Genomic DNA, 26,463 nt, shown 5'->3' with positions numbered 1-26,463 from the left:
TGATGGAGAGTTCTGTCTGTCCTGGACATTCCTGTACATGACTGAGAGTTTCTCTATGTTTCTCTAAACGCTGCCTCCTAGTTTAAAGTGTAGTTAGCACGTCCAGTGTGCCAGAAATATAAAATACATGGACGATTTTGAAGAGTTAGAGTGAAAAAAAAATCTTAAAGTGACTCATTAAAAAAATGTTTTTGGCCAGGCAGTGGTGGCGCACACCTTTAATCCCAGCACTCGGGAGGCAGAGGCAGGGGGATCTTTGTGAGTTCGAGGCCAGCCTGGTCTACAGAGCGAGATCCAGGAAAGGAGCAAAGCTATACAGAGAAACCCTGTCTCGAAAAAACAAAAAATAAAACAACAACAAATTTTTTTTTTGTATTAACTGAGTATGGTGGTTGCATTGTTGTAATTTCAGCACTGGGGAGACTGAGGCAGGAGGATTGCCAACAATCTGATGCCAGGGTGGGCCATATGGAAGTGCCAGGCCAAGCAGAGCTGTATAAGATCTTGTCAAAAGAAAAAGAAAAACGAGTGATTACCTGTTGAAATGGCAGTCCTTTGGTTCGTTACACTGAAATACAATACTAAAGTTGGTAGCACTGATCTTTTATATTTTGAAATGTAACTGCTAGAAAAATTCAAATTACACATATAGTCCACATCGTATTTCTGCTAGAGAAGGCTCCTCTAGAACTTGGTAACTGTTGCATACCTTCAGCCTTCTATAAAGAACGCTTTATTAGAGAGCCTCTGCACTCATTTTCAGTGGCTGTGGCGGTTTTCCTGCCATCCCAGCAGAGTGGAGCGGTTACAGTCCATATGGTCCTGGAGCCTCAAGCACTCACTGCCTTGCTGTTCAAGGAAAAACTGTTTGTTGGTCTGAAGTCTAGAGTAGCTTTTGTGAAAGCCAAGGACCACATAGAGAATATTTAATATTTTATTACAAAACAAATTTTCACGAAGGCTCACTGTGTATATTTTTCTGGTCATTTCTACTTGGTTGAAATAAACCATTGGCTAGTAAACTTTTGTAACCACAAGAATGATTCAACCACCCATTCTCTGCTAGTGATTTTAATAACTTCGCTCGTGGATAAGTAGGCTTCAAGGTGGACACGGGGTTACATTGGATTAATTTTCAGGATTCATTGAATTGGTGGTGGTGGTGGTGGTGGTGGTGGTGGTGGTGGTGGTGGTGGTGGTGGTGGTGGTGGTGGTGGTGGTGGTGGTATGGGTGGTGGTGGTGGTGTGGTGTGTGTATGCCTGTATACTAATCTATGGTCCCACAAACAGTGCAAGCAAATTCCCATTCTCCTACATCTTTAAACAATGCCCGTTATCGCTAATCCTACTGGATGAAGTGAGAGCTTGTTTGGCACACAGTCTTTTTACTTAGTGAGGCTGACGACCTTTTTGGCATTGACTGACTTTCTGAGCCTTTTTTTTTTTTAATGAATTGTTTATTCATTCATATTGCCTCAGAAAGATTTTAAAACTTATTGAGTACATGTGCATGGTCATGTGCTTGCCATGGTGTACATTTGGAGGTCAAAAGACAACTTTCGGGGGCCAGTTTTGCCCTTGCAGCTTCTGAGTGCCACGAAGACTTGGCTGTACTCACCCTTACCCTCCGAGCCATCCTGCTGTCCTCTGTTGCCCTTTTTAAAAATGGAGTCACTGATGTTTTCTTCAGGCCTTCTTTGGATATTCTGGATACCAACTTTTATGGTGTGTGGGGTTTGCAGATAATGTCGCTTATTCATCCCAAGGTTCACTTTTTCATTTTCTGTATGATTCCTTCCATCACCCAGAAGTTTGAAATTTTAAAGCCCTGAAAATTATCTAGCGGTTCATCTATATTTCTTTTTCTTTTCTTTTCTTATTTAAGTCATACCTTCTTACGTCAGGTCAGAAACATTTTTCTTGATAGCTTCTGCTTACAGATTTAAATACTCCCCATTTTTTTTTAAAACCACCAAAAAGACCAGGCTTGTGCACTGTCTGAGATACAACATTTTTGTGTCCTGTCATAACTGGCCATTTGATATTTCAGATTGGCTTACCATCTTCCCATCTCCCCAGGGCTGCATGTGTCGAACAGCAAGTTCGACACACCCTGCGGGTCTGTATCCTGAGACTCCCGATTCATATCTTGGTCCTATGATTGCCAGAGCTCACTCTTTACTGATGCCATTTACACTGTAAGGCCTCGGTGACTTTATGGGAAGTTCCGGTGACCTTTCAAGAATCGCATAAGCCTTATAAAAATGACATCAGATAATTGAAAAAGAAAAAAAAATGATTCAGTTCATTTTTGTACTTCGGATTTAACCTTTACAAAAAGACAAGAAAGAGAAATTGTGGGCTGGCTTCTAAAGGAATATAAATATGAAATCCCTAAATGACATACCAGTAAAATTCAGCAATGGGTGATAAATTGCAAATAAAAAGTGTCTGCCAGAGCCCACAACAAGCTCATGTTTTGTATTGAAGCATTCTTGGTCCTGATTTGTACTGAAGCATCATTGTTGGTCCTACTTTCTAATGAAGCATCATTTGTCCTGCTTTGTATAGAAGCATCCTTTGTCCTGCTTTGTACTGAAGCAGCGTCCTTAGTCCTGCTTTGTACAGAAGCAGCATCCTTAGTCCTGCTTGCATCCAGCCTCCAAGAGCTCCCTTTGCTTTTAAACTTGGCACACTTGCATGTGTGTGTGTGTGTGTGTGTGTGTGTGCATATGTGTGTTCACATATGTGCGATCTTGTGAGCCTCTTAGATTTGTTTATTTCACATATGTGCGATCTTGTGAGCCTCTTAGATTTGTTTATTTCACATATGTGCGATCTTGTGAGCCTCTTAGATTTGTTTATTTATACACAGCTCATCAAGTGTTTCCTCAGTGTGTAGAATTGGTACAGCGCCAGCTCAGTAATCAGGGTGCTCAAGTTTCTCCCTTGGTGATCCTCCCTTTCCTTCTCTCCCCCTCCCCCATACCTCTCTCTCTTTGAGTTTTTTTTTTTTTTTTTTTTTTTTTTTTTTGAGACAGGGTTTCTCCATGTAGCCCTGGCTGTCCTAGAAATTGCTTTGTAGATCAGGCTGGCCTCTAACTCACAGAGATTCACCTGCCTCTGCCTCCCGAGTGCTGGGATTAAAGCCGGCACCACCACTGCTCTCTCTCTCTCTCTCTCTCTCTCTCTCTCTCTCTCTCTCTCTCTCTCTCTCTCTCTCTCTGTGTGTGTGTCTGTGTGTCTGTGTGTGTGTGTGTGTGTGTGTGTGTGTGTGTGTGTCTGTGTCTGTGTGTCTGTGTCTGTGTCTGTGTCTGTGTGGGTGCCAGTACATGTGCCCATTTAGTCATGCAGAGGCCTGAGGAAGCCAGGTATCTTCTATCGCTTTCTGCCTTCTTCCCTCAAGATAGACTCTCCCACTGAAACAGAAGCTCATCCTTTCGCTAGGCTAGATAGTCAGCAGGCTCGCAGGATCCACCTGTCTCTGCCTCCCACAGCTACACCTGGCTCCCATCCACCGAAGCATCTCCCTAGTCCCTGTTTGTCTAGGTCTGGGGACTGGGCAAATCTAGAAGACACTTTGGAGCCAGCCTCTCCCCTTCATGGAGTTGTCCATGTCGAAGCTTCATCTTGTGACTTCTGAGAAGCCCATTTCTGTTTGCGTTCCATCACAGTGACTAAAGGCTTGAGAAAACCGACTTGAAGGAGGAAAGGTTTCAGTCGGGGATGACTTGGATCCATTGTTTCCGGGTCTGGGACAGGACAGGACATTAGGGTTGGTGCCAGGAGACAGAGCAACAACGCTGCTGGCTTCATGGTAGCCTGGGAACAGAAAGACAAACGGGAAAAGGGCTAGATACAAAACACACCTTTCAAGGACATATCCCCTATGACCTGCTCCCTCCAACCAGGCTTCATCTCCTAAGTGTTCCATTGCCTCTCCAAACCTCATTAAGATCTGAATTTATAAATGGATTAATCCATCCATGACGTCAGAGACCCAGTCATCCAGTCACCTCCCAACGTCCCTACTTTCATACTCTGCTACACAGAAGGCCAAAGCCTCTAACACACAAGCTTTGCAGAGCTTTACAATCTACAAGCTGTAATGCTGCTGCTGAAATACCTGATGGAGAAAATATATTGTTAATCTTGCCAAAAGCTTAAGTAAACAACATTGCTCCCAAAGCATGAAGAGGTCCTTGTGCTTTTGCTCTGTTTTCTATTTTTTTTTTTTTTTTTTTTGGTTTTTTCGAGACAGAGTTTCTCTGTGTAGCTTTGCGCCTTTCCTGGAACTCACTTTGGAGACCAGGCTGGCCTCGAACTCACAGCGATCCACCTGGCTCTGCCTCCCGAGTGCTGGGATTAAAGGCGTGCGCCACCACTGCCCGGCGCTTTTGCTCTGTTTTCATTTTCTTGTATTTCTTTGTTGGTCTTGTTTTGTTTTCCAGGTCTTGACAATGGTTCTAAAATGTTAAGATCTACTCTTACCATTACTGTCATGGCCACTTAATACTTGAAGGCTTTGAAACAAATGCCACTATGGGTCTTGAGGTGGGAAATGACATGATTTCTGAAGAGCATTTTCTATGATAGCAAACAAGCTCCCTCTAAATCTTTTGAATAAAAACAAAGAGGATCCAACCACAAAGTGGCATCTCTCGGTTCCTGACTATAAGGATGTGGACACTAAGAAAGGCAGTTCTGCTGCTAAATCAATACCACATTGAATGTTTCCTACAGCAGATACTGTGGTGTGGGTGTACTACAGTAAGAGGCCATCAAGGAGTGTCCATTCAGGCAAATGGGGACTGATTGTGGGTCTGTGCCATTTCACAGTGAAACTGTCAGGTGACAAGTGAATAGTCCTGTGGCTCTTAGAAAGAGGGCAGGAGGGAGTCAGTGACCTGAACACTCTGCCTGCTGCTGCTTGTTTTGAGGCAGGGGCTTTGCTCTTACAGTTGGTGTTCACGTCTCTGATATGTGGGTCATGCTATCTCAGTAATAGAACAAACCGTCTCATAGGAAATCAAATGGTCATTTGGGCCTAAGGGTTAATTTGATTCTGTTTAAGCGTTTCACTGGAAGTCTGGTTAAAATGTAAATAAACTTTTCTTTGGGTCCAAGGAGCAGACCACTGAAGCTATGGCGGAAGGGCGCCAGCAAACAAAGGCTGCCCATGGTTTTAGCTCTAGTTTGCAGGTCAGTCCAGGGCCTGCCAGAGCATCCGGTTTCTGCAGCTCTCCATTCAATTTCTGTGTGTCACTAGGAAGTGGACTACTGGATGCTGCTGCATTTTTCTTCTCAAAGCCACATTTCACAGACTGTAGTAGATGACATAAATGGCAGATGGGATCAGATGTAAAGCCAGCTCCTCCCGAGGTGGGACGTTGGAGCTTGTCTGAATTCATCGACTCTTCTTCTAGACACTCTCAGCAAACACCATTCAAGTGCATAAGATTTCATAAGAACCCCTGTTCTTGCTCTGCAAAAGTATTGTTTGTATAACTTTCTGATGTTGGGCAGCTTTTGAGAGCATGGGAGACCTGTGACCCACCAGCAGGGTCTCTCAGTGGAAACCAACTGAATCACGTCCACTGTTTGTTCCCTCTCCAGGCACCTGTTAAAAATGAACAAGAGCAGCTCTGACTTGGAAAAAGTGAGCCAGAGTTCCGCAGAAAGCCTCAGCCCATCCTTCAGAGGGGCCCACGTCAGCTTCACCACGGGCTCCACCGACAGCCTCGCCTCAGACTCCCGGACCTGCAGCGATGGAGGTAACAAAGCCATCCTTGACAGACAGGCTTGCAATATGTGGAGTCCGCAAACCAGACCTGAGTCAGGCACCCAGTTTAGAAAGGCTTGAGCAAGTCCTTTAGTCCTGGTGCCATTTTGTGAAGAAGTAGACCCTTCAGGGGCTGGTGGCATTCATTCCCTCATGAATACATGATGAGCTACCTCATTATATCACCCTCTGTAATTAGAAGTGTACTGGCTTGGTGACAGGGTAGAAAGAGGCTACAATCAAACACAGGTTGAGGTTGACCAGATGGCTCTGCTTATGAAGTGCTTGCTATACAAACATGATGGCCTGGGTTTTGATCCCCATCCCCGGGCACTAGAGAGGCAAAGATTAGAGGATCCCTGAGGCTTGCTGGCAAGCTGGTCCAGCTGACTCAGCAAGCTGTAGGTTCATTAGGAGGCCTCTTCTCAAAAAATAAGGTGCAGAAGTGATTGAGGGAAACACCTGACATTAACCTCAGGCCAACACACGTGTATGAACACACACACACACACAGAGAGAGAGAGAGAGAGAGAGAGAGAGAGAATGTTGGAAGGCTCCTGATTCTCTGAATAACAAGTCATAAGTCATATATATATATATTTCTACAGTGGTCCCTGGAACCTCAGAATGTCTTGATGTCTCATTTACATGCATACCCATGTATGCATATATGTACACAATAGATATTTACCCAAATGTTTGTTGATTAAAAGGTGAAGGCTTTGTAAGGTCACTGCCCACCCCTCTTCTATATTAACCACTGAAGTACAATGTATAGATACGTCCTGTTTGGCATATTCCTAAAAAGGAGCTTGAGGCTTTCTGCACTTGTGGATTTCGTGGTAGTGTTTATGACCTTTCAGCCCTTAGGCATGCTCTGTGTATATTCTCTCCCATTCTTCCCCTAGGCTGCCTTAGCATGTTAGGTTTACACCTGTGCTGGCATGACTTCCTCATTCTATGGAAGTACTTTTTCTCAAAGGTCGTTTTTGGGGTAGAAGACCCCATGACACATTCTTGTCAACAAACATGGATTATAAGTTTTCTAATGAGAAATCTCTGCTAGATCTCACTCGAAAATGTATTCGTCTGGATTTGGGGGAAATGTAGCAAAAACAAAATTGTCTTTTTCTGTAGCTTTGCTGGACTCATATCACCTTCTTTTTCCCACCCCACTGTGCAAAATTTCAGTGAGGCAGATTATTCCCTGAAGACCTGGGTATCTGAGTCATGCACCCACGCCAGCCAGCTCCAATTCACTCTCTTGAGAACCATGACCAGTTCTAAGAGGACTCTGTACAAAGCACCCCTCCCTCAGGCACCACATGGGTGATATCATGAGAAATGGACTGAAGTGCTTCACCATAAATCATGAGCTGGGAAAGATAAGATTAAAACATATCTGACACATGAGGGCTTCTGGAATGAGCGTTGAGGGCGAATTCCAAAAACTTTTTTTTTTTTTTTGAGAAGATGGGTGTGGCAAGACATGAGGATGCAAGAGTGGCAGAGCAAAGGATTTTCCAGGGTACTAAAATAGTCAAAAGGAGCCAAAGGCTCAGGGGAACATTGCATGCTGGGAAAAGGAGAGCCGTTTAATGTGCTATTCTGGGTGCAGGTGGTGGGGAGCTTCTCTGCATGGTGCAAGGCACTGTGTGTAGAGTAGAATACAGAGTCACCTGCATCTTGTGAGGACAGTGGTGACACCCAGTAGAGGCATTTTCCCATATTAATTTCTGAATAACATGAATCAAATGAATTTATTTCCACAGTTATTTGTTTAGCACAAATCATGTATTTAGTGGGCAAGAGCCTCCAAATTTAGAATCCACCATCAACAAGGTGTTGTGACCCTTCCCGTTTGGGCAAACCATTTCTCTCTTTCTACCTGCTGCTCTTTCATATGGGTCTGGATCAGGGCTAAGTTTTGAAACTGACAAGAGAAATCCTTAGTTCCCCTTCCCACCATGGATCAGGTCTGCTTGCCTTCAGACTCTTTTGTTTTGTTTGTTTGTTTCGTTTGGGAGATAGATAGATTTCATAGTGTAGCCCTGGCTTTCCTGGGACTCATTCTGTAGACCCGGCTGGCCTTGAACTCACAAAGATCCACCTTCCTCTGCCTCCCAAGTGCTGGGATTAAAGGCGTGCCGCCGCCGCCGCCACCACCGCCACCACCACCACCACCACCACCACCACCGCCAGCCTGTTAAATTTTTTAATGTAGGAGTTTATCTAAATTTTAAAGTAACAAAATGGGATTTTTATATCATTGTAAAATTTTCCACTTTATACCTTTATCAGATCTCATATCCCTCTATACCTTTATCAGATCTCATATCCCTCCTAGGGCATCTGTTAGGACATTTTGCCTGTGGGAGCAGTTTGTTAAGCAGACAGTCAGCTGGGTAGAGGGATGAAGCGGTCTCAGCAGTTGTTTAGATGGAGCTTGGTTCAGGAAGGACAAATGTAGGGTTGGGTCTGTTGTGAGAATGGATGGGTGGCTGTGGGGGGAAGTCATGAGTTAAACAGCCAGCAGAAGACTCTTGTGCTTTAAGTGGCCACCTTTGAATATACAAACCTAAAGCCTTGGAGGGTGGTGCAGGTCTGCTGTTCCAGCCCTTCTCTGGGGGAGGCGAGCACATCCGGAGTGCAGAGTCATCCACAGCAACGTGATTGGTAATCTAGGCCAGCCTAGTGTATAAGAGACGCTGACCCCAAACAACTACAAAAACCCAAATAAACACAGACTTACTGTCCTATTAAGATCATTTCCCTCTTTGTTTTAACCGAGCGATTCAGCAGAGGAAGGTTAGAATTTGCTGTGTAACAGAAGCCACCAGAATCGGCAACAGACAGGGCAGGGAGCTCTAACCATGCAGAGGACAGCAGACCCTCACCGGATACAAGAGCGAGAAGTGCTCTGTCGACTCTTATTGTACAGCTAGCAAGCCAGAGCTCGAGCAGCGTAACTGTATACTGTGGCATCAATCAGCTTGGTTTTTTTTCCCACAATAATGCCAAAATAATAAGTCAAAATAATACATACACGTGTGTGGATGGGTGTGAGTGTGTATATACATACTCTGTCACTCATTTGATAGATGTTTGGTATAAACGATGTGCTGGGTACCAGCACCATTCCAGATCCCGAAGACCCAGAAATAACCGCCCAGTCCTTTTCTTCACAGGGTGCATGGCTAATTCCACACATACAATACGTGCCGTGGTCAAAGAGCAAGCCAGAAAGGGGGCAGGGAGGGGTGGGAACGCCTGTCAAGGCGAGAGACAGGAAGCCCACAAAGATTAGCCTGTAGTCAGAATGAGTGACAGCCTGACCTTCCAGCAAGCGCTTGTTCCGCTCTCCAGCAAGAGTCACCTCCCGCTCTGCCAAGAAGAGGTCGTATTTTCCAAAGAGATCCTCAGAAAGGCGTGGGCAACTGTCTACCTCAATTGAATGCATGCTCTAGTAGATGGGCTTATTAGATCGATTGATCTTAAATCCATAGGCTCAGTCCTATGTATAAGTTATGTAAGTAACTGTCCTAACGCAGTATATTCCCCCAGCCCATTGAGAACTGGGTCCAGGATTCTGTCCTGGGAGACGTTACTGAAGGACAGGGGTTTGTCCCAGAGGAAAGTATATTCCATTTAAATACTTTCTTTCAGTATCCTGAGCTACCCCGTCAGCAAAGAAATTTCGCTTGAAATGGTTTTCTTTAAACTGAGTTTGAAGCTACTTACTTCAGTAAGCCCGTACATCATCTATGATTAAATATCAAACAATGCAGGAAGATATACGGTGAAAAGTCTCTCCCATCAATCGATCCCAGCACCCACTGCCACTCTGAACATTTTTTTCCATGTTGTTATGACTCTCTCAAGTGTCCTAAAATTCACTTGTATACATTTTTTGTACTGGCAGTCTTTCAGTCAGAACTTTTAGTACAACTCAGTTTTTAAAGTTGGTGTGTGTGTGTATTTTTTCATTGTGAGCCACTATTTAAACCCTTCACTTACCAATGCTTGTTTAAGCTGTTCTGCTAGAAAACAAAAGTGGGATCCTGAGACACACACTAGGGGGATTTGGTTAGAATAGCTGAGATAAATTCTTAGTCCCTAAGAAATAGAGTTGGTGTGTTAAAATGTGGATTTATTTCCAATAGTTAGCCTCAGCTTGTCCTCTGAAAATGTCAGCTTACCTTTCTCCCAACAATGGAAAGTGATTTGGATGAAGCTGTTGTTTAGTTACCTAAGAAGAAACCCCTCGCTGGTTGTGTCACAGGAAGAGGTTGAAAGATGTCAATTCCGGAGCCCCCGCAGGGGCACTGGCTGGCAGAGGAGGCCTGGGGCCTGCCTTCCAAACGGAGACCTTCCTCTTTCCCTCCATGCAAACCACATTGTTGCCTTGATTGTTGCTTGCAGGGATGATCGAATGGTCTGGAGAAATTCCTCACAAATGCCACATGTTCCCATCCAGCTGCAAAATGCTAATAACATGCTTCCAGTCCAAGCCACATTTAGCTTCCTGGACAAGCAAGGCATTCCTTTGTCCTTTTATTTTTCCATGTGATACGGAGCCTCTTCAGGTTCTGGAACCAAGTGAGAAGTTCCACAAGTTCCCTTTGGAAAATTGTGAGGCTGGAGAACCCCTGAGCCCCGACCTTACCCACTGGTTGGCAGAAACCTCCCGAGTGCCTCTTTCTGCATGCCAAGGTGCCTACACAGGTGGTTTGGCTGTACTTTCCTCATCTCTAATGAGGAATCAAACTGCCCCAGGGTCTGGGCAGAGTTTCCTCCGTCTGACTCATTTCTAATATCTTACATTTAGTAGATGCTTAAGAAATCTTAACTGACGAGTGGGCAAATCTCTGAAGCTGTTCGCTCAGCTACATTTTGTTGTCAAGTGTCAATCCATAGACTATTCCAAGTTTTGCACACACACACACACACACACACACACACACACACAAGTGCACATGGCTTTGCCTCACCCGTGGTTGGGGCAGTGGCTCACACACATGTGCAGAGCTTGGAGATCTCAGGAGGGATGGTGCCCTCTGTCTCCACACTTGCTCCAGCCTGGCTACAGGCAGAGAATGGTATATAGAAGAGCTGAACAGGGCTCACTCATACGGCCCAAAACAGGGCTGACCACTTCCTCTGTCAGCCCAGCTCTCATTTGGCTGTAGAGACCATGGAAGTACCTATTAAAGCCAGCAAGAAGAGAAGACTGTCATAAGGTAGACCTCACGCTACCACATTTGAACTTTTGCCCTGAGTTCTGAGTGGGGTGTTTCTTCCAACCGTTGAAGTTCTAACTCCTTCTTTGCTTTCTAAATATAAAGATACCAAACTAGTATACATCCTCCCTCTGCCCTTGTGAGACCCACCCAGCATTCCACAGGTGATGCTTCCCACGGGAGGAGTCTTTTCTTGTCAGAAGTCCACACACTAAAGGGACGCTGCATGTTCACCTCTAACTGAGTATGCTGTGTGTGGAACTGGAGACTGAAAGGAAAACTTGGGAAGTAGTGTTCGGAACCCTTGGTCTTGGTTCACAGGCGAAGCTGGAAATTTAGGTCAAACACCACAGTGCTTGCCTAGTTCTCAGAAATTCTTCTCAGCCTTTCCTACTATTCACTGTAAGCCAGAATTTGGAGGCAGTGATCCAAATGCCAGCATACAACCAGGATATAATAGAATTGGTTTCATGTGCCATTGAATGTGAGTCTTTCTGGCCATTGGCCAAAGTCATTCAGGATTTCTTTTTAGGCAGATTTTCCTGGACCGATGACTTACCTGTGAATTATGAAAGCATTTTGGGTGTTGGGGGATGCTTGTCAGGGGATTCAAAGGCTGTTTGCCTGGGGCAGTGTTGAAGAAATGGTTCTCCAAAAAAAAGAATCAAGAAAATGTCAGGGTCAGCCTGGAGTGACAGCTCTGTCCCATGCTAGATAAATCAGTTCCAGGTAGAAGGTCACATTTCAGCATCCATTTCCCGGTAGCACAAGTATATCCACACGGGAGAGACTATAGGACCCTGAGGTGTGCGCAGCTGCCTTCTCCCTAGCTTGTAGTTCCTATACCTGTTGCAGAAATACAGGCATGTGCACATGTGTGCACATTTGTGTAAAGGTCAGAGAACAAACTCAAGTATCCACACGTTGTCGGTGTTGTTATTGTTTTAAGGTTTAAGGCATGGACGCATTGACCCGAAACTGACAAAGTAGCCTGGATGGGTAAGCCCTGGGGAATCCGCCTGTCCCCTCTCCTCAACCCTCGTGATGGAATTCCAAGCTTGTTCCGCCATGCCTTTCTTTTTACGTGGGTTCTGGAGCTCAGACTCATATCTCTTTACCACCTAAGCTACCTCTCCAGACCCATTTTTATTTAAAAAATGAAAATCTTTTATGTGTGTATACAATACCCAGTTGGATACATGAAGTCCACACTTCAAGTGAGCCACCCATCACTGATAAGCTTTGTGCAACTTCACGCTTGTCCCTCTGCTGGGCAGGTGTGTGTGAAAGGGTTTTTTGCACCCCTATAAGGGATTGCTCCACCGACGCAGCAATCCAAATCAGACTAAATTAGAAAAAGCCCCAGTTTAATGGGTAAAACATTCCCAGGTGATTCTCCGGCCCCCCAGAGAGGAGACAGAGATGAGAGACCTGAAAACCATGTGTCTGTTTTCTGGGATGCAGCTTAAATACCCTGTGGGAGTGGTCTTGAGTACCTCTAGGGGAGGAGCCATGTTTGGTGGGCAAAGAGATGGGGGAGGGGAATTGAGGTGGATCTTCCACCAGAACTGTAAGATGCAGGAGCATCTCTACAGTACCTCCCTATCACTAGCTGGAGCATCATGGCACACATTCACAGCATCTAAGAAACTAAACGTATTTGGCCAACCTACCTGCTAGTCCTTGGAGCTGCACCTGCTTCTACACCTAGTACTCCTTACCAGGCTCCCCAAGCAGCTCTAGGGTTTGGATCCAATCAAAACTACCTACCAACTCAGTTCCTACAGGACTGTCAGGGGATCACAGAATGGTGGCAGGCAGGGGCATCTTCCTCTCAGCTTCCTGAACACCGGTTCTGCACAGAGCCTGTGACTGACATTTTAATTCTCCTTGGCAATCTAGGGAATGAGCGTGAGATGGATTAGAGTCCCTCCATCGTTCCTGATTAGAAAATTCACCAGCCTCCAGTGTAGGGACCAGAGTTGGAGAGAGGAAAAGATGGAAGTGAGATACCCATCTGCCTGGAGATTGTATAGGGGTTTCTGAGGTTGCTTTCAGACAAACATGCACGTTTAGAAAGGTTGAAATGGAGAGTGGCTGAAATTACACATCATTAGTGGTGAAACTCCAAACGGTGCAATCCAGGCCTTTTCTTCTTCTTCATCATCATCATCTTCTTCTTCTTTTTTAATGGGGTAACTCAGCTGGGTATGACTAGTTTATTCCTGTCACTGGCCCTCAATCGCAAGTAGAAGCATAAAGGGAAATGTTGGTGACATTCAGAGAACTGACATTAAAGATGAAGGCAGAGCCAGTCAAGCTTAGGAAATCCGAACAGAACTTAAAGAGTGGACAGGCCCAGACACTGGCCTGTCAGTAGCCCCACCAGCACCTTGAACTTGGGGTGAGAAAGGAACCCTGTTTCTAGGCCTCTGACCCTGGAGGCACTGATTTAGGCCTTTGGGTATTCAGATTTCACTGCCCTCCCAACCTTTACTTCCAGCCCTTGCCCCAGTGATAATCCCAGTGATAACCGTGGCTGTGTTCTGGTACCCAGAAGGCAAAGTGATGAGGAAATAGATGTACCCAAAGCACCTGCCTTCTTGCTTCTGGCCCTAGGGATTCACTCACTAGCAAAGGCCTTCTTGGCTTGGGGAGTCTCATAGGCAAGGGTCATGCCCCTGGATTTTTTTATTCAGGGTATGAGGAAGCAAGCCTCCTCCTCCCTATCCACTTAGATGGAGAGGAAATGAATCATCTGTAAACTTTGTCCCCATTACTGACCCAGTCCATGGCAGCGGAGCCACTTTCCTGGGGAGCATGAGACAGGAGACCTGAGGACTCCAGGTTTGCAGAGTCCAGTGTGATCTCCCGGCCTTACACTGGCTGGTTCTAGAACACTGTCTGCTCCGACTCAGAGGCAGAAGTCCTAGACACGGAAAGCCTGCTGGTCCCCACTGTGCCTCTATCGCTGTTATTAACCCCAGCCTTCTGGAAGAAACATAAATCATTCACTTAGCCTTGCTGGCAGGAACACCCAACACTCCCACCCTCACTGAGCCTGCCTGCTGTGGGCTAAGCAGGGCCAGGTGGGATGGATAGCCGCTGTGATCCTGATAAACGTGTGTGTGTGTGTGTGTGTGTGTGTGTGTGTGTGTGTGTGTGTGTGAGAGAGAGAGAGAGAGAGACAGAGAGAGAGAGAGAGAGAGAGAGAGAGAGAGAGAGAGAGAGAGAGAGAGAGAGCAGGAAGCAAGAGCAAAAGCCATTGCAGGCTGGAAGAGGGCAAGGGGGATAGTGTGCCAGCCCGCATGTCTTACTGTTTGCTTTTCTTTTTTTGTCTTGAGATAGGGCCTTGTGTAGCCCAGGCTAGCCTTAAATTCAATATGTAGCCAAAGATGATGTTGAATATCCGATCTTTCTGATTTCTCGAATTTCTGCAGATTTGCCTTTCTCTGAGATCAGAAAGGTATTTGTGGAAGCCCAAAGATCTGCACAAACACAGAGATTTGGATTAGAGAGATGGCACAGTTATCAGGATGTTTGCGATTCTGTGCTATTGTGACGACCTGTGTTCTGGAGCCTGTGTGTATATGTAATATATATATATATGTATATATATATACATACATATATATATATATATATATATATATATATATATATATATATATATATATATATATCAGGTGTGGTGACTCCGTCTATGATCCCAGTGCTGGGAAAATAGAGATAGTTTTTATCCCTGGGGCTTGCTGCCCAGCTTGTCGGCCTCCTGCCAATAAAGGACCCTTTCTCAAAAAGCAGCGTGGATGGCACCTGATAAATGACATCTAAGGTTAACCTCTGGCTTCCACAGTCATACACACGTGTGCTTGAGCATGCATATATTAACACACACATGCACGCATCTCAGAAACACAGACATCAAAGATGGGGAGCAAGCACATTTTGCGCTAGTAAATAACACTTCCTCACACCCGACTTTTCAAGACACGTGTGTTCAAGTCCACTATTGCTGTTACAGTGGTGTTGGCGAAGCTCTAGAGTCACTTGCCTGTCTATCGTGAGACAGCTAGTTACATTGTGATACTTACCTCCGATAATATGACACCACTAGTCAGAAGAACGAAATAGATGAACTCTCCCCAAGACTTGAAAGAAAAGCAGTATTCCAAAGAATGGACACTGTGTGCTCCCATGCATGCAGATGTATTTTGAGAAATTGCTGGCAGAGAAGTCCTCTGATCTAAGGTACTCAGTGCTAAGGGGAAAAGCACAAGGGAGACCCTACTGTCAGTGTATACCGTTCATGTAGTTTGCATTTCATCCACTGTGTACACACCGTTTAAAGAAATAGAAAAAAAAATACAATAAAATGAATTGCTTTGACCAATTTTAAAAAAAAAATCCTATAGCACCTGGGCCAGTGGCATTGATCTCTAACCTGATGATTTCTGCTATTTTTTTTTTAGGTCCATCATATGAACCTGCCCACTCACCCACCATCAGTGGGAAAAAACTCTTCGCTCCTGTCCCTTTTCCGTCAGGCTCCACCGAGGATGTGTCCCCCAGTGGTCCTGCGCAGCCTCCTCCTCTGCCCCAGAAAAAGATAGTGAGCCGGGCAGCCTCATCCCCTGATGGCTTCTTCTGGACCCAAGGCTCCCCTAAGCCGCGGACCGCCAGTCCCAAGCTGAACCTAAGCCACTCAGAAACGAATGTTTGTGTCCACGATGAGCCTCCTTTTAGCTATTCCTTAAACTCCGGAGACCATTCCCATCCTGCCTTCTCCTCTTCCGAGCCTCTGGAGAAAGCTTTCAAAGGCAGCGCCCCCTGGGGTCCGGCTCTGGGGCTGGCGGGCAGCAAAGGTGGCTGTGGGAGCCCCAGTCTCCAGTGCAGAGCGACCACGTCCACCTCGTCTTCCCAGCTCAGCGTGTCCAGCCAGACCTCCTCCAGCAGCACTCAGCTTCAGCTGCACAGCCTGTTGAGTAGCATCAGCAGCAAGGAGGGCACCTATGCCAAGCTGGGGGGCCTCTACACGCAGTCCCTGGCCCGCCTGGTGACCAAGTGCGAAGACCTCTTCATGGGCGGCCAGAAAAAAGAACTGCGCTTCAATGAGAATAACTGGTCACTCTTCAAGTTGACGTGCAACAAGCCTTGTTGTGACTCCGGGGACGCGATCTACTACTGCGCCACCTGCTCCGAGGACCCTGGCAGCACCTATGCTGTGAAGGTGGGTACCATCCCCCCTTCCATTCTGTGGTTTGACTAGCTGATCCTGTGGAGCCATTCCACCTCTCCAAGCTTTTGGAAGCGGGCTAGTTAGCAAGCTTCCTTTTAGACTTGGTACTTGGTGATCTCACTCTCTGCCCGGCCCTGGGAAGTAGCGCCATGAGATTCTTTTTTTGGTTTTTCCAGATAGGGTTTCTCTGTGTAGCTTTGTGCCTTTCCTGGATCTTGCTCTGTAGACCAGGCTGGCCTCGAACTCACAAAGATCCCCCTGCCTCTGCTTCCCAAGTGCTGGGATTAAAGGCGTGCATCACCACCGCCCGGCTACATGAGATTCTTAGCATGAGTGTGAGATTCGGTCTGTGCTCTTATGTTTGTGGGTCCGGTTGCAATAGGGAAACAGCTTCCAGTGCACAGAGTTCAGTCAAGTATTCGGCAGGTTTTCACTCTATGCTACGTTTTTGCAAAGATCTGAAGATAGAGGTGTGAATGCAAGATTCCTTATGGAGTTTATAATCCAGTAACAGAAATGGACCGTTAAGGTGCCAGCTCTTCAAGTGTTGGAGGCAGGACATTGTCCTGAACAGTGTAAGTGGCGGCAACATTTGCTCAGTATTTATGGTCACAGTTAAATTCTTGGCTGATGGATTAGTTACCTGTGCTACTGTTGTGAATCTTACTTGAGATTTTTCTTTGAAGAAACTTGTGATACCACCAGAAAAGACAGATTGAGAACACTGGTGAGTTGTTCAAGGGAGCTCCGTACACTTAGAAGAAGCCTCCCCTCTGTCAAGAGGGCACAGAGACAGCTACTCGGAAGCTCCACATTGTTAGACAGATCACACCAGGATCATCTTTAGACAGATCACACCAAGATCATAGACAGATCACACCAGGACCATAGTTAGACAGATCACACCAGGATCATCGTTAGACAGGTCACACCAGGATCATAGTTAGACAGGTCACACCAGGATCATAGTTAGACAGGTCACACCAGGATCATCGTTAGACAGGTCACACCAGGATCATCGTTAGACAGGTCACACCAGGATCATAGTTAGACAGATCACACCAGGATCATCATTAGACAGGTCACACCAGGATCATCATTAGACAGATCACACCAGGATCATGGTTAGACAGGTAACACCAGGATCATAGTTAGACAGATCACACCAGGATCATCTTTAGACAGGTCACACCAGGATCATAGACAGATCACACCAGGATCATACATAGTTAGACAGATCACACCAGGATCATAGTTAGACAGGTCACACCAGGATCATAGTTAGACAGATCACACCAGGATCATCATTAGATCACACCAGGATCATAGTTAGACAGGTCACACCAGGATCATCGTTAGACAGATCACACCAGGATCATAGTTAGACAGATCACACCAGGATCATCGTTAGGTCACACCAGGATCATAGTTAGACAGGTCACACCAGGATCATCGTTAGACAGGTCACACCAGGATCATCGTTAGACAGGTCACACCAGGATCATCATTAGACAGATCACACCAGGATCATAGTTAGACGGATCAAAAGAACTGGATCAGGCTATGACCAAGAGAGTAGGCATTGGTAGCAAGAAAATCCTGCCAGGCCTGGTGATCCCAGCTGCTCAGGAGGCTGAAGTAAGAGGATCCAAAGTTGACAGCCTGCCTGGGCTGCTCCGTGAGCTTGAGGCCAGTCTGGATAAGTCAACCAGACTTTGTCTTCAAACGACTTCTGGGGATATAACTGGGGATAGATCTGGGGATATAACTCAGTAGTGAAGCACTTGCTTAACACATGTGAGGTCCCTGCTTTCATCATCAAGGCCACAGGAAATGGAGAGGAGGGGGAGGGGAGGGGGGAGGAAGGCAACTGTCCCAAGGGAGCTTCTGTGTTACTAGTTTTTGGAATTCATTGCCTCTTCATGTCTGAACCTAGATGCTGACTTCTGGGTAAGCCAAACTTCATGTCCCCCTCCCCTGCAACCAAGGTTAAAAGGAAAGGGCCATAGTTTTTTCTGCATGGATGGCTGTATCCAGTATCTTTACTTCTTGACTTAGGCTGAAGCTATGTCCCCAAATTCCTAGTGTAAGTTGCAAATGTGGGAAGTCGAAAATGCATTGAGTACCCTACCTACTGTCTGGCTCGACAGCTCAGCCAGCGTGGAGTCGCCATTGCTTCCCATGGTGACTAAAAGTGTTTTTTCCTGCCCCTGCCCCATCCCAAGAATCTTCCTGCGTCTTGCCAGCCGAGGGGAAGAGCAACTTTGCAATGCAATTGCTACTGAATTTCTATTTCCCTTTGCACCATCACGAAGTAGACAAGATGGTCATACATGTAACTGTTTGCAATCGGGGACCATCTGAAGGAGATAGGGTGATTGGAACATGATCTGAACCAGAGGAACTGAATGCCCCAGGTCTCCATGTGGATTCCCTGAGTGGAGAGACTGGAAGGCAGTTTAGATGTCCAGTGAGTGTGAGAATGTGGCTTGCCCTCCAGTCTTTGACCCTGTCTTGTGCTCATGAGCTTCCGTTGCTCTGGTCTTACTTCCTGCTGCTGACCCTGGGGGGTCTCGTGCAGTCTTGAAGAAACTTAATTCAAAGAGAGTGATGGGATTAAATGGCAAGAACCAAGGGAGGGCCTAGCACTGAGTTCAAACCTTGGGTAGAGAATCTTTCCCTATCTGTGAGCGGCTGTACCAAGTAGCTTGGAATCTCCAGCCATTGTGCCCCAATACATAACAAAAAGTTCAGTCTTCCCAGAGTATGGTAGAAGCAGGCATTCCCACATCGATTTAGGAGTTTAAACAAGAGGAAACCTGAAGATAAGCACTGATTCCCATAAAGAGAGTCCTAGAGGGTCCCTATTTGACTTTCCTGGAGAAGTGATAGCTCATGGACCCATCCATAAAACGAAGTTTGGAGAACAGTATCGACGATGTGATACTGTAATCGGGAAAGGCGTTATGACTTTGCGAATGTGCCTGGTCTGGCGATGGGGGAGTAGGGGTTGCAGGGAGCTGTGAGCATCGTTTGGCACGTGCAGCTGTTCCACTTCATTAGCTCTGCCGTCTAGACGGAATACAGTCATCTGAGAGCCCACAGGAGGGGGAGCTGGGCTCCTTCCCAGCCGCCCGCCTGTGTGTCCCTGAGCTCAGCTCATCTGTGTGTGTTAAGCAGGAGCTGACGCTGAAATCAAATGCAGCGTTGCTCCTGAATCCCAGTGAACAATAGCAGATGAGCACCTGCTTGCACCTGACTCCGGAACCTCCAATCACAGGCTCATTGACCTGCAACATGGAGACATAAACTGGCTCTCAAAGCCTTACTCCATGAATATGTGGCAGAAAGAGAAAACAAAATCATTAGTTCCTGGGGGGGGGGGGGGGTTAAGCTGTTTCTCAGCCATGTAGAGATGAAGCTCATAATTAGGGACCTATGAACCTTGGGGCCATTTTTCTTTCTTCTTGTTTTATTTATTTATATATTGCTTAACAGACATGGCTTAGTCCAGATTTTCACCCATCAACAAGGCTCTGGTTCCAAAGCTTAAAACAAGACAAAGTTTGCACCAAGTTTGACATTCGAGCCGAGCCCAAGGTCTTTGGAAAGTTCCAGAGCTAAAACCAGGGACAAAGTCCCTTGGAAATGAGATGGGTGGCAGAGGAGGAAGACAGGGATGAAGATCACTGTCACATCTCCATTCCTCAGTCTTTATCTCACTCTGTAGAATGATTTTTGGGATGCCCCACCCAGGGCTGGGAGGGGGCTGGTTAGCTGTTCCAGGAGCAACTGACTCCAATGGCGGGGGTGGTTGTGGTGTGGGGCCTTTCTTGAGGCTGCTGCTCACTGGTTTGGTAATGCATCCAGCCGGTTACTATTTACCCAGTCCCTTCATTTACATCTCTGTGCAAAATGTCAGTGGCTCCACAGGGGCTCTGGGCCCCTGTGTTTGCTGGACTGGGGCCTTTCATACCCTGAAGGAAAGACAGCCTTGGAATCCCTTCCCAGGCCCTGGCAGCTGCTCAGTTAAGGGTTGTAGAGAACTTGCAACCCAGCTCTGGATAGCTCTGCCCCACCACATGGCTACAGACATAATGGCAAGAGCAGTCACCATAGCAACCCTTTCATTGCAGGCTCACCATGGGCCAGGCTTGGTGCCCAAAGCCATACCTGTATCATTTAAGCTAATCCTCAGGAGCCACCACTGCCCCAGTTAAAAGCACAAAGAAAACAGAATGAGAGATAAATGCCGCCGCCGCCGCCACCGATCATCAGCATTGTTGCTCCCTATTCGTAACATAATCTGCCCACCAAAATGCATTTGTAACCCACAGATCAATACTCAAAGCGTTTTCCCGTCCTTTGTGGGCACGTGCCAGGCAGGGGAAGATGGGGATGGCTGAGTGTGCGTGTTTCCAGCTGATGGGGAATCAGGACACGATCTGCACCTGCTTTCTGCTCCGACCAAAAGCGTGTGTTATTTTTGAGTGTGCTCAGTGCCTCCCCTTCACACGGGGTGCTTTTCATAGTCTCTGTTGTTCATGCGTTTGGTGTTTAGAGCCCCCCCCCCCCTTCAAGTGAAATGCGAAAGGATTGTTAGTGTTCCTAAGCAGGGAGCCGGTAATGGGACTTGCAGAGAAAATCTGACTTATGTGTGTGTTGGCTGTGAATTCACTGTCAACACTATAGATTAAATAAGGCTTCTCTAGACAGAATTGCGCACAAGACAAAGTCACATCAGCTGTTGAAAATACTGCAGCCAGAGTCATTGAAACCTTGCCCTGTGTTTGTTAGAGCCTGCCCTTGTTCTGTATGTGCCAATTCCGTATCTGAAGCTCCTTCGTAGACCACAACTACTTCAGAAAGGAATCGCCTGCCACTTGTCAAAGGTTGCCGAGTTGATATTTAAACCCATGCCTTCTCCTCCCCAAAGCCTGGGCATTTGACTCTAGAGAACACTCCCAGGTGCCTAATCGGGTAGTTTCAACTCAAAGCCTCAGTTTCCCCCTCTGTTAGAGCATCTACTGCTTTGAGCTTCGTGGCATTCATTCAAGGAGACATCTTGTGAGAGCCCAATCGGCAACAGGGTGCCCCAAACATGCAAGATCCAGTGTGTAACTGCTGTGAATCAAGAGTGAAATACCTCCACCTGAGCTTGGCGAACAGTGGCTGGACACTCACCGAGTATTTATAGGCAAGGCTGTTTTTGAGGACCTGTCCCCGCCAATTTCCTTCCATTTAAAAATGTCCCAAGGCCAGAGGCATGGCTCAGCCAGCAAAGCATGGGCTCTGTGCAAGCCTCTCACCTGAGTTTGAGCCCCAGAGAGCACTGGGAAAGGAGAGAACCAGTTAGGGGAAGTTGTCCTTTGATCCCCTACCTGCTCTCCCATCCTCCATGGCCCACCCTCACACACAGCATCCCCCCCTCTCCTTGCACGCACATAGCATCATCATAACAAAAATAATAAATAACGTTGCACTTAATAAATGAAAGGATTCCAGAGGAATGTCATTTAAAAGCAGCATGGCTGGGCATGGTGCAATGAGACCCTGAGGCAAGACCCTTTACACTCGGATTCCAAATCAGTTTTTATTAGAATATTGAGGAATAGTGTCTGGGGTAGATATACTTTCATTTTATTTTAAGTCTGCCTCCACAGTAGAGAGATTCGTGCATTAATTTGTAACCTACTCCTTGGTTAGCTTTATAAAAATTTAAAAAAAAAAAAAAGCTTTATTCAGAGGCTGAGTGAACGCTTTGATTCAGAGTCCCATACTGTAAAGTTTATATAGCTGATAGAGAAATCAATGACTGTAAACGGTATAAGTAACGGACTTCAGACTCCAAAAGTCTTGTGGCACTTTGTAACTGTTGTGATCGGTCCTTGGCTGCTGGCATTTTTTAATTGGTAGATAGGAGGTATCTTTCTTCCCCTCCCTAAACCTGGGCAACGCTGCATGAAAGGCAGAGGATAAGAGAGACAGAGACAGAGAGGGGGAGAGAGAAAGAGAGAGAGAGAGACAGACAGACAGACAGACGGACGGACAGACGGACAGACGGATGGACAGACATGAAGAAAACATCTCCAGTTCCTCCCAGTGTAATTACAAGGAATCTGGGGCCCAAAAGGACCTTCCGGGCTGGCTTGAGAATCTCCAGTTGAGTTGGGCTCAATGCAGGTTATTAGCTTTCCTCTGATGGCTGACCCTGTGAGCATGAGCAGAAGAGACCACATCATGGCTGTGTGGATTCCCCCAGGGCACCCTCCCACAGGGGAGTTGGAGATTATGTATCTTGTTTATTCCTGCTTTCCGTCCTGAGGATGGCCTCCAGCCAGCCATGCGGACTCTGTTTTCTCAGGAGAGCTGGCTGTTTTGGTCCAGCTGCTGTGGCTCTGGCTTGGAGCAGAGTGCATCTCCTGCCCAGCAGCTGCTCCGTCAGCCCCTTAGGTCATTTTAGAGAGCAGGCATTGCGTGTTTACCTGGATCTAGGAAGCAAAGCAACTTAAGAGAACACGGCCAAGTCCTAAAGGTGTGGGAATACCATGGTTCCTGAAATTCCCTCACAGTGATGTATCCCACGCCCCACCCACCTTTTCACAAGAAAGGATAGGGGGAGTCAGACTGACTGGGTAGCTTTGTGATATTCCATCCTGGCCACTCTGCCGACAAAGAGCCATCTTTCTCTTGTTCCACAGTGCCCCTGAAGCATCCTCCCGGGCTTCGGGCTATTTTCTTCTGTGGATCACACTTCCGGTGTAGCTTCTTAGAAGGAAGGAAAGAAGCCAGGCAGTGGTGGCGCAGGCCTTTAATCCCATCACTCCGGAGGCAGAGGCAGGCAGATCTCTGTGAGTTCGAGGTCAGCCTGGGCTGCAGAGTGAGTTCCAGGATACATAGAGAAACCCTGTCTCTAAAAAATCAAAAGAGAAAGAGAGAAAGAGGAGAGAGAGAGAGAGAGAGAGAGAGAGAGAGAGAGAGAGAGAGAGAGAGAGAGAGAGAAGGAAATGCTGCTTAAACTGAAGTCTCAAGAGATACTGTCATATATTTCTTCCATGTTTTTCTAAAATTTGGACGCTTTGGCATTAACTCTTAAGTCTTTGTGAGCCCCTTTGAGTGATTTCTGAATGTATGATATGCGGAAAGGAGTTGTCTACCTCTTGGTACGGCACCAACTATCCTGGCATCTGTTCCACAGAACCACAGATCCCACTCCTAACATGATTTTCCCTTCTCGCCACAGATCTGCAAGACCCCGGAACCCAAATCAGCCTCTTACTGCAGCCCGTCTGTGCCGGTGCACTTCAACATCCAGCAAGACTGCGGCCACTTCGTGGCCTCTGTACCCTCCAGCATGCTCGCTTCCCCAGACACATCCAGCAAGGACCCTGCGCCTGCCGCACCCTCGCATTCCCCTGCCCAGGAGCAGGACTGCGTGGTGGTCATCACCCGGGAGGTGCCTCACCAGACGGCTTCGGACTTCGTGCGGGACTCGACAGCCAGCCACCGGGCCGAGCCTGAGGTTTACGAGCGGCGGGTGTGCTTCCTGCTTCTCCAGCTCTGCAATGGGCTGGAGCACTTGAAGGAGCACGGGATCATCCACCGGGACCTGTGCCTGGAGAACCTGCTGCTAGCGCACTGTAACCCTCAGGGCTCCCCCGGGCCCTCTGCCACTCCCACCGTGCCCACCACCACCACCACCACCACCACATCCCGGTGTCCCTCTGCCACGTCCACAGCCACCGCTCCCTGCCCAGGAGGGCCTGGTGAGAAGCACCTGCCCCGGCTCATCATCAGCAACTTCCTGAAGGCCAAGCAGAAGCCAGGCGGCACCACCAACCTGCAACAGAAGAAGAGCCAGGCCCGGCTGGCCCCGGAGATCGTGTCTGCCTCCCAGTACCGCAAGTTTGATGAGTTCCAGACGGGCATCCTCATCTACGAGTTGCTCCACCAGCCCAACCCATTCGAGGTGCGGGCCCAGCTACGGGAGCGGGATTACCGGCGGGAGGACTTACCCCCACTACCCACACTGTCCCTCTATTCTCCGGGCCTACAGCAGCTGGCTCACCTGCTGCTCGAGGCGGACCCCATTAAGCGCATCCGCATAGGTGAGGCTAAGCGGGTGCTGCAGTGCTTGCTGTGGGGGCCCCGGCGGGAGCTGGTGGAGCAGCCATGCACCTCGGAGGAGGTGTTGTGTAGTACCTTGCACAATTGGATCGACATGAAGCGAGCCCTGATGATGATGAAGTTTGCGGAGAAGGCGGTGGACCGAAGGCGCGGGGTGGAGCTGGAGGATTGGCTGTGCTGCCAGTACCTGGCCTCGGCAGAACCCGGGGCCCTCTTACAGTCCCTGAAGCTCCTGCAGCTTCTCTGAACCTCCAGCCAGGCATTTCCACCTCCGCCTTCCACACCCGGCCCGGGGGCCCTTGCCTTGCCTGCATCTGGGTTACCCTGGGAAATGGTACAAATGACTGCCGTCCTTGGATGTAATATTTTATACATATATATACATATATAATATAAATATGAAAGACCGAGGGTGTCATTTCACACACGCCAGCTCCCTCTCCTCACAGAGCCCCCATACCACCACCACCACCACCACCTCTGTAATTATGTACAGTTCCAGCTTTATGAAAGGTCCTGAGGACAGTTCCACCGACAGAATGAAGCTTAGACTCCGGCCTCACTACCCCATTATGGAGTCTTCTCTCCCTTTTGTCAAACTGTTATTTAAAAAACAACCTCCACAATAAAAAATAAATAAAAAAACGTCTTGCATTGTTGTTTTTATTATTGGACTGAGTCACAAGCAAAGCCCTAGTGCTTGAGTGCACTATAGTCTTTCGATGAGTAGCATCTATTAGCCACTGCAGAGGAGCGGACTGGCTGGCACCTCTTACCAGGCTTTCCATTTCTCTTTCCACCCAGCAGGCTGCAAGGAATAAGGAATCCTTGGGTGGGATCCCAGGGATTTGAAATTTAATCCTGCTGCTCCAAACCCATCTCCAGCTTGCCAAAGCTGTCGCCATTGTGTCACTGAGAGACCTGGCTGAAAGCAAAAATCCACTCGCCTAGTTCAAAGGAAGGACCCTAACACAGTCTTCTTAGCCAGCGTGGGGGCCAGGAAAAGACCAAACAAAAGCAAGCCGGGGACCCACATAGAAGGTGTTTGTTGTGAGGCCTCTGCAGCCAGAGATGGAAGAGTAGAGTTTGCTGCTGCATCCGCTTCCTACCTGCCCGCCATCCCCAACCTCATCTGACTGCAAGGGAGCTTGGGTAATCCTCCCCAGGCAGGAAGAAGGAAAGGGATGCCACGTGACAAGCAGCACACTTCCTTGCCAGACAAAACCAGTGCAAGGATGGAACTCTGGGGTCCGGCTGCCAGCAGGAGATCTCTGTTTTAAACACACCTGTGGCTCTTTTGCTTAAAAATCATTTAACAGCTGGCCACAGGAATCCCAGCACTTGAGAGGCTGAGGTAGTCTACACAGCAAATTCCAGCTAAGCCAGGGCTACAGAGTGAAACCCTGCCTACAAAGACAAAACTCATCAAACTCACTTAACATGGACCTGCTATCTACTGAAGCTAATATTATTGCTATGTCTTTTTTTTTTAATGCACAGAATGAAGAGACAGTAGATCTAATTAAGAGAAATAGAGTCTAATTAGGAGAGTTAGGTCTTTCCTCCTAAAACCAGATGCACACACTGAAGCCTCAAGGAGAAACATCCCCAAAGACCTTTGTGTTTCTACCTGAGGATCATCATCCAACTACTGAACCCACTGGTTTCTCATTTCTTGTTAATGGCCATGGACAATTTTTAAATACACACGAAGATCATAATAGCAATAGATGTCCTAGACATCTAGAGGTGTGGTTAGCAGTCAAGCAGATTGTCCCTTTTTGCAGTCACCTCGCTCTCTGGGCAAGCTCCATCCTCCGGTCTCTGACACCATGTAAACACACCCATTGTTTCCTCCCACCCGTGAGGAAAGCAGCACCTGGGGCACCTTAATAACAAACACTTTGTCACTTGAGCCTGGAGGAAAGAATTGGCTCAGACCAGCTCTCACTGTGTCCATGGAAGGTCTTGGACATGGAAATTGTGATTCTCTGTAGGATCTGTCTAAATGGATGGAGCTGTGTTCGCCTGCTGTTTGTAGCTGGGAATTTTCCAGGCCCAGAACCTCTGCCCTT

General features: G+C 47.3%; 1 protein-coding gene across 2 annotated transcripts in view; it reads left to right on the top strand.

Annotated features, from left to right (window-relative positions):
* The window catches only part of Prag1 (PEAK1 related, kinase-activating pseudokinase 1), a 60,036-nt gene extending 35,003 nt beyond the window's left edge, over nt 1-25,033 (top strand). For both annotated transcript variants that reach the window (XM_006973962.4, XM_015992809.3), the window contains exons 4-6: nt 5,617-5,774; nt 15,495-16,252; nt 23,505-25,033. In XM_006973962.4, coding sequence (XP_006974024.2) covers nt 5,617-5,774; nt 15,495-16,252; nt 23,505-24,635 — 2,047 coding nt within the window. In that variant the 3' untranslated portion in view covers nt 24,636-25,033. The remainder of the gene's footprint in view (nt 1-5,616; nt 5,775-15,494; nt 16,253-23,504) is intronic.
* Nucleotides 25,034-26,463: the final 1,430 nt, after the last annotated feature.

The sequence above is a fragment of the Peromyscus maniculatus genome, chromosome 17, assembly GCF_049852395.1.
Source record: "Peromyscus maniculatus bairdii isolate BWxNUB_F1_BW_parent chromosome 17, HU_Pman_BW_mat_3.1, whole genome shotgun sequence".
Lineage (NCBI taxonomy): Eukaryota > Metazoa > Chordata > Mammalia > Rodentia > Cricetidae > Peromyscus > Peromyscus maniculatus.
Note: the sequence above shows the minus strand (reverse complement) of the source record. Positions and strands in the feature narration are given on the sequence as shown.